Here is a 12570-nt window from a genome sequence, read left to right as displayed (position 1 = left end):
CTCAAATACATGGAGCTGAATGGTGCTGATTACCAAAAAACGAGCCCCATTTTCCCATTGAAATTTTCAGAAAATCACTTAAAACTTTTGAATAAGTTTTTTCTGAAACTCTGGCATCTGGCTACATTTGGCCAGAGAATGAGAGGTCAGCGACGCATAGTTTATTTTTGCAGTGGAAAAGAACCCTGTACATTTTTCGGAAGGACCCCGTGTAACAGAAAATGAAATGAGTAGTAATACTGATGTCTCGCAATGACCTTAACCCCTTAACCCTTTTGGAGGAGCCAAGATCGTCAACTTGGGGCCATCCCCAAACCGTTCAGGACGAGCACAGCATGTCTGTTTTCTCTAGTTGACGCACGCAACTTGTTTGGGCCAAGTAGGCTCGCTCCCGGCTTAATATGCGGCTGTGCCAAAAAATGGTGGCACCGATTTTTTTATTATTTTTTTTTTTTTTCATTCTGCTTCAGTTTTTGTTGTGGCAAGAAGTTTGATTTTGAAGGCAACAGATTTGATTTTAAACACAACAATTAAGCAGTTGAGGGCCTGAAATTCTTCAGAACTAAAAATGGTTAAGAGGTTAAAGGGGCAGTGCAACAACTTTAAATTTGTAAGAATACGGCAGCGTGTTACTCTTATTTCGTTTACCTTGGCACGAGTAAAAGAAACCACAGCGATTAATAACCAAGGAATGTCGGGAATTCCACTCAGGGGCGGTCCCAGGCATTAGTTCTATGGAGAGCAAATTCAAGATATTGGTTCTGGAGGGGGGGGGGGGGGGGGGGGGGGGGGGGGGGGGGGAGCAATAATCAAGGTGGCGGGGGAGCACATGATACAGTCGTGGCAGAGAGCAGTCGGGAGATTATGCCAGTCATTGCCGCCATGTCGCATGGTGCCGCCTAAACCAAAAATACCTCATAGCGACAGCTAACATTATCTTCTAAAGGGGGGCGACAGAATGGTAAAATAATCCAGGTGTACATGGTTGAAGTCAACTGGCCACTTCCAGTAAACAAGAGCACTCCTGCGGTCCTCAAGCAAATTAAAAAAAAAAAAGAAATATAACAAGCAAAGAGGTTTTGACTGTCCCCTTTGCCACCCCCTCTCGTCCCCTTAGGACCCTCACCGATTCCGTCGTTTAATCACAAAGCAAAAACTTGAATATCTCTTGACCAGCAGCCATAGGCGGCAGCCATAGTAGCCATGTGACATCACGTCACGAGTTACACTGTAGTAAACTAGCGTGTTGTGCAATTATCTGCTTAGTTCAAAGCCAAGTTTTATTAATATTTTCATCTAAACACAAATAAATGTTTCGAAAGCCTTCTATCGTTGTCAAGAATCATTCCATAAACAGTGATGTGATTGGCCTAAGCCATTTTTGAGCACCTTTCGGAGCAGCGAAAGTGGCTTTTGGAGCCAGATATTCTTATAAAAATAAAAATATTTATTTTAAGTGCTGTACGAACGAAGGGCCTTTTGTGTTGTGTTGTGTCCTGATGTGACATATTGTGACGGAACTCGCTGTATGTTTTTACTGCCGAGTCATCCTACAAGTGTACAGCGCTGTAGGCATTGCCGAGCAATTCCAAAAAACCGCTTGCCACCGTTTTGCTGGTTCCCGACGTGCCAGATTTTCGTCAAAAGTAAGCAAACGTAAAACAATGGATTGAAAGCGTCCCGGCTGGCGCCTCTGTCGTGCAATAGTGTTCGCATGCACGCGAGGGAAACTTTGGCAGGCTTGCAGTTGCACGTGCCTCGTCCCGCGGGCGGAGACAATGGATGTTCGATTGAAACCGAAAGCATGCCACTCCGCTCCGTCGCCAACTCATTCCCAAAATTGTATGCAAAATGTAACTGTCGAGAATACAACAAAAAACGGTCCAGCGGCGCGTACTTGTCAGGCCGGCAAACAAAGTACCTGAGCACATCGATGCAAGACATCGCAAGTCAGGGTCAAGAGGTTCTTCGAGCACTTTCTGCAACGACTGAACTCGAGACAAACAAGTGTGCTGTGTGGGTTCAGCATGCAGGCATTGCCTTCTTTGCTTTAGCTCACTTCTCTTGAACAACTTTCTTTCGCCGCAAATTTTTCACGTACCGGGGTCCCTCTTGAAAGAAAGCCTACCGAGAGAAACCTAGGTAATCAATACTTTGACACAGCAGTCTTTCAGTTAAAGGGGGATTTTTGTAGTAATGCATGATTTAAAGAAGAACAAGAATGTTGATGAACATGCAGTGGTACTTAGTTTCATTTTAGAAAGCGCCATATTTGCAGTGAGGTGGGGAAGGCAACACCCGACATTGCGCGACCACGGTGAATGGAAAAAAGGGACCAAATAGTTTTCCCACAGTCGTTACTTTCATGAGCGAGTGCTTCGGCTCATAGTGCAACTCCTGCCGCGCAAACACGTGGTTTCGTTTCACAGCATGACTGCATGGCTGGTACCCGGCACGCTAGCGTCAGAGCGTCTGCAGACACCTGCAACTATCGCTAAAAAATATTTTTAAAAACAAGGACGCAAGACGTGACCCACGAGACGAGAGTGCGAAACTCGAGACTGCGGGAAAACCATGAGAGACCGGATGGACAATTGATGCAGGGTATTTTATGTCGGGCGGCCGTTGCAGCACATAACACATGCATGCTCAATTACAGTACTCAGTTTAGTTTCAATTTTGAAAGAAGACCGAAATTGTTTTTTTGCCACAGGCTTGGTGCAGATTACGCATATTCTGGCACAATGTAGCAGGATGTAGCAGGGTTAGCCCCTTGGCACAGTTTGGTGCAGCAATCACATCACTGCTTGGATCCTCTGTGGCACCATCTACATGAAGCCAACAAAACCATTCCATCACTTCCCTACACTAGAATATTTATTAGACATGCAATGTGCAAATACACAAATCAATGCGCCGAGAAACTGAGGGAGAGGAGGAGACGACAACGTGCGGGGACGTCAGAACGTTGCTATCTGGTTGGAATGATTCGTGGGCAGACCTCTTTGTCTTTACTGAACTCGTCGAACGTCTAAAAATGAGGAACGCCGCCGTCCGGCATTTGTATTCGAATGTGTTCAACGAGTCCAGTGTCGACAAGGGGTGTCCGTTTCTACTGCATTCATTGAACGCGGAACGCAGGCGTCTGGCTTTCGCATTCGAAAGCGTTTGACGAGTGCAGTGGACACAAGGGCAGCTGGCATTAGGTCTATCCACTAATCATTCTAATCGGAGCTCGGCGTTCCGACGTCCCTGCGCGCTCTCATCTCCTCCTTTCTCTCAGTTTCTTGGTGCATTCTTCCCCTTTTTAATCTGATCTGTAAGAACACGAAAACATAATTAATCTGAGGTAAAAAATCCTCTATTTTGTATGTTTTAATTGTTTAGCTGTGAACTCCTTACTGCAATGGCTGACAGTCTTGCCAACTGAAATAAAATTTTCTGCACACTCATTTGGATAAATCCAATTTTGAAAGGATCTGGTTGCTTCTTGGAAAGTAAACACGACTTCCATGTTACGTAAAACATGTGCATGTTAACAAATGCGTCAAGTCTAAGGCTTTAAAAACCAGTTTCAGAATGACCTTCAATACTAGCATCGTTCTCGCGACGTGCGCTGAATGCTCGACTAGCCAGCCGCAACGGAGCGCTTCTACGACACTGGTCCAGAAAGAATGATGACGCCAAACAATACATTTGTTTTCTTGGACAACCCGCACAGGTGTCGAGTGGCACGACATTTGTCGAGTCGCAAGTCGACGAGCTTGCAAAACGCTCCAAAGAATCAGAACACAGTCCCGCATTGTCTACGTTGGTGCGCACAAGATTTAATGTTGCTAGCTCATGCAGCAGCATTAAGAGCCAAGAAATCGTTTTTTTTTTCTTTTGTAGTTAGGGAAATGTGAACCTGCAAAATTATTTTTTATGGTTTTGTATTTTTAGAACATGGTCACTTCAGACTTTGTGTAGCCGAAAGCAAATTTGCTACGAGTGTGAAGGAAAATAAGGGTGAGAGAGAAACATGGGCAGACATAAAACTAGAAAGAATTTCTCGGAAAGACTGGTTATAGGATTAAGCTGTGCATTTTGCCCATGTTTGCTTGCCTATAGTCAGCGACAGGTTAAAAGGACACTACCGTAAAATTCCGCAAGGGCGCCCCTTCCCCGCGAGATCGCCCATACCGTTTTTCTGGCTGAAATACCCGCAACATAAAAATTCTGAAACATTGCCCACCGTTGGACATCCCGTCGGACATCACGCAATGTCCGACAAGAATCGCATCAACCGCGCGATCTGCGGTACCGGTACGTGCGACAAGAGAGTTCACAGTGGGTTCCCGCATTTATGTCTGCAATCTGTGTGCGCAATGTCAGTTCTTGTGTCATGCGAGTTCCTGCATTTTTTTTGTCTGCGATCTGTGCGTGCTATACTGGTTCCTGTGGAATACAAGTTCGTAGCCGGTTTCCACATGTTTGTCGCACCATGAAACATGTATCTGCTGCATCCAGTGTTCCTCTCCTGTGAAGCAGAAGTTCGTAGCGAATTCCTGCGCGTTTATCGCGTTGCGAAATGCGAATTAGCCGTGTCCGCGATATCAGTTCCTGTGTCAAGTGGTTTGTAGCAGGTGCCCTGCACTTACCATTAATTTTTCATAAAGTTTAAGTGTCCAGGGTGTCTCGCAAATTATTATTTTGAAATTCCCTGACTTTTCCAGGTTTTCCCTGACAATTTCAGGTGAAATTCCTTGACCGTTGTAGAGGCAGTTAAATATACAAGACCATGAGGATCATTTTGCACGAAATTAATTGAACTTGCATGTTCCGAAATATTCGGGTTTGTCCAGTCAGGATTAAACGAGCACTTTTTTGCCGCCGACATCGTTAGAGAAGAGGCCACTTCCGGAAACACGATGAGAACACGCCGCTGAACCACACACGTCAATAACCGAATGGCAGCATGGCTGCCAGATGCACATTTTCGAAAACTTCGGCTTAAGGCTTGGATTGGGGTCTGCGGCTTTTTCATTTGTTACTTACTAAATCTAGTAGCCCTAACTGGATCTAGCCTAGTTTCGTGACCACAATCCAATCCAAGGCTTGGACTGGATTTGTCGGCTGTTTCCTTTGTATCGGATAGCACATTGTATATCAGGAGATCAGAGCCCGCGCTCCACTCTAAGCAGAATTTATTGCTTATTTTTCTGAGCCTAGGTACTCAAGTCTTTGCTAGGGGCACTCGATGGCGTTTCAGACTCGTTTTTCCTGACGGGGCTAACCTTTTGACAATAACCCGATTTCTCTTGGCATTTAAAATTTCCCTGACAATTTCCAGTTTCCCCGGTCGCTAGACACCCTGAGTGTCTCATCCCCTCACGTTCTCCATCATTTGACGAATCACTTTGGGTGAGCAACCTAACGCAGGGGCGGACTTACCAAAAGGCGGAGTAGGTAGCTGCCTAGGGTGGCAGAATTTCGGGGGTGGCCAATTTGTGGCCACCCCCAAATTAAATCCTTTTTGTTTTTAATCTAGCTTTGAATTTAGCTACTTTGGGAATTCTAGCTTCAAATCTGGCAACTTTTGAAAATTTTAACTCCAAACTAAGCAACTGCCTTATGCCACCCCTTCCCCCCCCCCCCCCCCCCCCAACCCCCATTCCCCATGGCCATGGGGAGCGGTGGTTTGTGGGAGGGGGTGGGAGGGGCAGCACTGTGAAAGGCTGCCTAGGGCAGTAAAATGCCAAGTCCGTCTCTGCCCTTACGGGATTTTATGTTAAACCAAAACTTAGTTCTAGAAATAACTGCCGGGTTAGCCACTTGAGATGCAACTAATCATGCACAGGGATAACGATCGAATTATACACAAACTCAACTCTGTGACGTCACGGCGTGGTGGTGGCGAGTCGGTCGTACTTCCGGTCTGGGGCTGTGGGCAGAAGTCCCCATGTCAGACGTGTATTACTGCATTGTTTTGAAAGGAACCAGACAAAAACCTGCCTTCTCGTCAAAACGCCACGACTGGGGCCGTACCAAAAGTGTCGAGAAAGGTTTGAAGGTCAGTTTTCACGTGCTCGGTTCGTCCAAGAATCTGAATATGTGTGCCGTGAAAAGGGAAAAGCAGACACCGTCGGACAACGATTGCTTGGGCGGGAAGCACTTTGGGTTGAATTCATGGATACTTGTGGTCCTAAGATTTATTTGTTTGGTTCCAACATGAACACCAGAAAACCAAGTTGTGCAGACCACCTGCGGGCTATGTTTAGTGCGTCTGCAAGTTCAAATGGCCGCCTGATCGTTCGAACTGTCGTCTGCTCTTTCAAACGCTTCTACTTGTCGTCTACTCTCTTAGACGACGCCGGCCCGTAGACCAAATTGGGCCCGGTACTTGCGATAAGAAGTAAGTGCAGGCCTCAAAAGACTTAAATTTGATGGTTGGTAGGCAGGCCCGATGTAAACAGTAGATACAAGGAGATGTTGATCACTCTGACCAATGACCATCACCGACTTGTTATGCCTAATTCACTTTGTCCGATTCTGCTTGCGATTTTCAGTATCGACGTAGACCAGTGGTCGGCAACCAGCAGCCCGCGGGCTGGATCCGGCCCGCACCTCCCAGCCCTCCTGCACCTCCCCCCCCCCAACGCCGGTGAGCTAAAAAAAATAAAAAAAATAAATGCAGTTGACCTTTTCCCCTCCTTTCACCAATCTCAGAGAGGCCGTGGAGGCTCATCTTTTCCCTTTCTGCCGGATGTAAACAATGCTCCGAGGGCATTCCCCAATCTCCCGACCCAGTGGCCTTGTTGGCAAGGGCTCTTCTCAACCCCGCTCAGGGGACGGTGACCTGCTCTGTGGTACACCGTGCTCTGCGGTTAGCGGGGCTCGCGACACAAAGCACAAAGACCGATGCTGCCTTCCGAAAAGTCGTCGAAGCTGGATGAGACATCGGGGAGCTCCTAATTGGAAAGCACCAAGGCTGGCGGGGTCGAAAAGCTACTACCTCTCAGAGGGGATCTTTCGCGCCATCCCTACACAGGGGAAGAGAGGAGATCTCCATGATAGTATATGCAGGCCGCAGGCGTTGGCTTTTACTTTTTCTCTCTGTGTTCTCGGAGTTGCCGTGTCGTCCGCGGTTTCCTGACACTTTGCTTTACTTTGTAATTTTTTTCTGGAATTTCACGGACGAAGGTTGTGCCGCGATTCGATGGGTAACCAGCCGTATTCAAAACAGAGCCACGTGCTTGTCCTTAGCCAGGTATGTGGCTTGACGGAGCTGAGCTACAGCGGGAACACAGGGGGGAGAGGGGGGGGTGCAGGCATTGTTCAGTACGCACGCACGGGAACTCTGCATATTGCCCAGCACCCCCAGGGAAATGTCAGCGGGTGCTCACGCCCCGGTTGCCCCTCCCCCCCGGTTCCGGGGTCCCTGTCTTTGTGACAGTCACTTGCAAAACTCGTTCTGATTGGATACTTGCTACACGACCAATCAGAACAAAGTCACTGAGGGCAAAATGGTGCGCACTTTGCTTGGACTCAATAGAACAGCCACTCCTTTGCGTCTGTTCGGGCAGTCCGGTCGTCTCAAGGGCCCTATCGACAACTTCAAAAGCAAGTTCCAACATTACCTGTTACTCACATAAATGTGTTTTCTAGAATTTGCCTTCATAACAGGTTATCTTCTTTCTTTTTTATCTTCAGACTGTTCGTCTGCAACATGTTACTGTCTAAATGCGGCAAGAAGCAAAAAATAGATTTGGAATGCCGGACATTCAATGATCATGAAGGCAAATGATTATTTGTTCAACATAAGGATAAGGCGTTATGCCTCAACTGTAAAGAAGCGCTTTCAGTATTCAAAGAATACAACCTGCGTCGACACTACCAGTCCCACCATCGCGGCAAGTACGACGCTCTGATGTCAGGAACCAAAGCCGCGAGGATCGAAAGTTTGAAGAAGAGCCTGGGCATGCAGCAAGACGTCTTCAAGAAGAACGTCCAGGAGAAGATGGCTCTGGTTCAGGCCAGCTACCCAATCTCCAAGTAGATCACAGAGAGTGGGCGGCCTTTTACAGACTGAGAGTTTGTTAAAAGGTGTTTGTTGACAGTGGCCGACGATCTTTGCCCGGATAAGAAGAATGTATTCAAGGAGCTTAGGAGCTTAGTCTGTCGGCCCACACTGTCACAAGGAGAATCTAAGACATGGGTGAACAGTCGTTGAGTACTTTGAAGGATAGAGCCCGAGCTTGCCAGTGCTTCTCTTTGGCGCTTGACGAAAGCGATGACGTCTCTGATACTGCTCAGTTGCTTATCTTTGTGCGGGGAATCGACATCAGTTTTGAAGTGACGGAGGAGCTGGCTGCTCTAAAAAGCCTGAAGGGCACAACAACAGGAGAAGATGTTTTTAACAAGCTTGCGAGTGCCTGGAAATGCTGCAGCTAAAATGGGAAAACCTCAAAAGCGTAACGACTGGAGGCGCAAGAAACGTGATTGGCTGTACAGCGGGTGTCATCAGACACATCAACTCGGAAATGACACGCCTGGGCGTTGTTGCTCCTATTCATCTTCATTGTATTATCTACCAGCAATCACTGTGTTCCAAAGTGATGCGCTTGGAGTCCGTGATGAAGGTAGTCGTACCTACTATCAATTTTATTCGCAGTCACGGACTGAACCATCACCAATTTCAACAGTTCTTGTCGGAAACAGAGGCTGAGTAAGGGGATGTCCTGTACCACACAGAAGTTCGATGGCTCAGCAGAGGAAGAGTTTTGCGACATTTTTTTGAGCTTCGTGAGGAGATCGCAGTGTTTCTTCGTGGGAAAGGGAAACCTCTCAAAGAACTTGCTGATCATGATTGGGTGTGAGAGTTGGCACTCCTGGCTGACGTTTCTCAGCACCTGAATGACCTGAATGTAAAATTACAAGGGAAGGGAAACTCGTGTCCGGGATGCTCGCAGACATGAGAGCTTTCGAGATGAAGCTCAGTCTCTCAAAACCAAGCTAGAGAAACTAATTTTTATCATTTTCCTTGCTGCAAGATTTTTGCAGGCGAGACAGCAACGCCACTTACCACGGAATGACTCAGCGAAATCTTGCGCGAATTGAGAAGTGAGTTTGGAAGTTAGGTTTGCGGACTTCGCGAAGCATTCGAGCGACATTTGTTTATTTCAAAATCCATTTAATGCAGATCTTAGCCAGGTGCGAGAGTGTTACCAGATAGAGCTGGCCGATCTGCAAACAGATAATGATTTGAAGAGCGCATTTGAAGCAAACGAGCTTGTTACATTTTATGCTGGTCTTGCGGATTCTACATTCATGAATCTGAAGAGACTCGCAGCCACCATGATTACAGTGTTCGGGAGCACATATGTCTGCGAGCAGACTTTTTCACGAATGAAGTGCATAAAATCCAACATGCGCTCACGAATGACTGACGAGAACTTCCACAATGGTTTGCGACTCGCAGTTAGTAGCTTGAATGTGGATGTCCGCAGTTTGGCGAGCTCAGTTCAACACCAGAAGTCTCACTGAATGGAATCTCTAGGTTTTCGTGGAAATGTGGCATCACATGTCGTGTGTCGTGAAATAAAGAAACTGTTCCTTTTCGATTTATGCACGTCAATGTAAGTTCGTGCAAGTGCTTTTTTATTTTTCATTTTTTTAGAAAAGGTTTTTTCTCCTCCCTCTTCTCGCTGCACACTGCATGGATGGCTTGGATATGCACACATCAGCCAGGCGCAAGCCGCTTCTCTCAGAAAGGCAGCTTGTGATTGGCTGACGCGCGCCCGTTGTCACGCCGCCGGCACCTCCGCTGAATTCTGTGCTCCAGATTTTTCCACTCAGAAAGGGGCGTGGCACGAACTTCGATCACATTTATAGTAGGGGAATAGATGTCGCACCAGCATAATTTTTTAATTTCCGGGATGCTAAGATCCAGTAGAATGAGTTATCACCAAGAAGAGACAATCTCTGAAATGACTTTAGAGCACCTTTCAGGTGAAACAAGTACAGGAATCCAGTTTGGAAACCTGTGCTCGAAACGCAGCTTCTTTAGTGGCACTATCTGGGTAAAGTTATAGGAGACCGGCGCAAGCCATTCCAATAACCGGGGCGCAAAGCCCTCACCAACTCCAAGGTCAGCTCAGTTGACCGAAAATCTCTTTAAGACTCCGAGCTAATTATGGTCGGAAAGGGGCTAGTCATTTACACCTGAAGTCATAAAGTAGTCGCAACAAGTTCTCCCTTGTTTTGATCGATAAAAAAGAAGCCCGTTGAACCCCGATGCCAATGCTAACAGACTGGTAGGTAGACTTAGCTGCAATGCCCCAAAAAAAAATCGCTAAAGAATTGCCTATCAACCTGAAGCAAAACTGTTTCCATAATGTCGTTGCAACTTTCCTCAAATTCAGCTTTGCCCCCAAACTGAAAGGAGGGAGAGTTTCCTCATTTCTGGCTGCTCCTCAGCCTTTAAGGCACTTTCACACATAGTAAATTTGCAGCACTATATCAACACCAGAAACGGTGCTGATGCAGCACAAATTTGGACAACTTCGCACAAATGCAGCATTGTATCAGCACTGTATCACTAATACAGCACAAAGCACTGCATCAGCAAACTCAGTGCTACTTCCAATGCTGACTGTATTCAGCTTCACCTTACGATGGAGTGCAGCAGACACCACGAGCCACCCCAACCAATCTAGTACAACGAACGTGTCACGAGACTATGTGCCCTGCATGTCACTGTGCCCCTACAGAAGGCCACGTGACACTTGCACGGCACTGGACTGGCTTCAATTGCATATAGCATTATGCGCGGCACATCACAAGGCGACGTGGGGGATAATGGCATCGAGGTAGCGCTGCGGTGCATGTGTGAACAAGCTTCTACAGTATCAAGAACAGTTCCATCGTCTGCAGAAGCAAAACCTAACTGTTCAACATTTCGGCGGCATAGAACCCCATGTTGAGGCGCACGTAATGAGCGCGAAATAAAGATAGAAAACAGGTTGACACAGAACTTTTCCATACTGGTAATGCCTGCGAACGTCTGCGAACAATGTCTATTTTAAATACAATAAGCATGCCAATATGAAAGCAGTCTCGACTTACGGACTCGAGATGTTTCAAGACTTGCGCCTTGAGTCCCCCCAAAGAGATGTCTTCTTCGTACTCGAGCTTGTACTGGACATTGGGCACGAGGGTGGCCTGTCAAAAGTGAAGCGTGTTACGGTTAGAGGCCGACTAGCAAAACGGCGAAACTGACTGAACAAAGAAGACATACCTTGCCCATCTTTGTCTTGTTCGTACTGCCGAGGTCTTGCAGGAACAGGTAGTTCTTGTTGAACTCAATGCATGCATGTTCCTTTGAGAGCGCCTGTACGAAAACTGCCTCGTAAATACCACACAAAGAAGCAAATACTAAATGAGCTCGTGGCTCTTTGCGTCACGAGAGACGCTACCTTATGGTCGATGACGATCTGACAGCCCGGAGAGCGACCAATGATGTTCCGGCCTGCCAAAAGCCGTACAAAGGTCAGTTGTAGTTGGAAACCATAGCATGCAAAAATGGATGGAATTCAAGAGACTGCTAGCATCTCTTTTGCTGAAAATTATTTGCACGGAAAGAATATATAAAACCAGTAAATATAAAATACAGTGCGCATCTGTAATGCACACTTAACAAAAGATGTTTCCAATCCAGTTCACACTGATCAACCTAATGGACATTCAAGCCCCTTAGTAGAAATTCAGCTGATCGTCCAGAGTAAAAGTTGAACGAAAATTAGTCACATATCTCAACTTAAATTACATTTTTCTTTCAAGCACGACCGTTTTAGGACAAGGAGTTTATAGATGGCCAACAGTTTTTCTTAGTTTAAAAAAAAAATGTTCCCGACCACATAACTTGTTTCAATATGACAAACAGATGTGACAAAAAGTCAACCCTTCCTCCCAACTTTTTAAGGAGATGCAACAAAAAAGTCTGGTCTTTTTATGGGGTCTCAACAACATTCATGCCATCATTACGACCGGGTGTTTAACAGAGTACATGGGCTAAAATAAAAAAATCCTTCTGTACTCTTACTTCTAACCGCCGCTAGTCATTGTACGCTGTCCACAAAGCTGGTCATTGTAATCTCTACTTCGCCGTCCAGACCCAAAACATTCAGATGTTTATTCGGCCCATCAGAAACAAAGAAAGCACGTCGCAGAGTACATGTAGTTTGTCAAAACAGGACAAAGGCATTGCACGACGCAAGAAAAAGAACAATGGCGCTTTGTATTTCGCAACCAATGAGTTTGCATGACCACCGTACTGACGTTGGCTTCCTTTGCGCGCTTTCGAAGTGAGAGCAAACTTGCGAGTGCCCTGGCTTTACCCTACACCCAGCCAAACAGTTGCAGGGAGGTTGGCAAAGGTGTCACAAACCGTTTCTGAGGACGAAGGTCTCAGACTTGCAAGGCAGCTCGCTCAAGAAAATTCTGAAGACAGCCTGCACCTGTGAGTCGATCAAGTATATGTTAGCCACATCTCTGTTAAGACACTTCGTTGAAAAGACGCGTTCATGTTAG

The 12570-nt window shown here is 46.5% G+C and overlaps 1 protein-coding gene across 1 annotated transcript in view; it reads right to left on the bottom strand.

Moving 5' to 3' along the window:
- The window catches only part of LOC8038371 (mediator of DNA damage checkpoint protein 1), a 434922-nt gene extending 422429 nt beyond the window's left edge, over positions 1 to 12493 (bottom strand). Inside the window, exons 1-4 of the mRNA XM_042286646.1 lie at positions 12428 to 12493; positions 11457 to 11509; positions 11279 to 11371; positions 11107 to 11202 (exon numbers count right to left, since the gene is read on the bottom strand). Coding sequence (XP_042142580.1) covers positions 11107 to 11202; positions 11279 to 11287 — 105 coding nt within the window. The 5' untranslated portion in view covers positions 11288 to 11371; positions 11457 to 11509; positions 12428 to 12493. The remainder of the gene's footprint in view (positions 1 to 11106; positions 11203 to 11278; positions 11372 to 11456; positions 11510 to 12427) is intronic.
- Between the last annotated feature and the right edge of the window lie 77 nt (positions 12494 to 12570).

This window comes from Ixodes scapularis, unplaced genomic scaffold (genome assembly GCF_016920785.2).
Source record: "Ixodes scapularis isolate PalLabHiFi unplaced genomic scaffold, ASM1692078v2 PGA_scaffold8__174_contigs__length_109621045, whole genome shotgun sequence".
NCBI classification, from domain to species: Eukaryota; Metazoa; Arthropoda; class Arachnida; order Ixodida; family Ixodidae; genus Ixodes; species Ixodes scapularis.
Note: the sequence above shows the minus strand (reverse complement) of the source record. Positions and strands in the feature narration are given on the sequence as shown.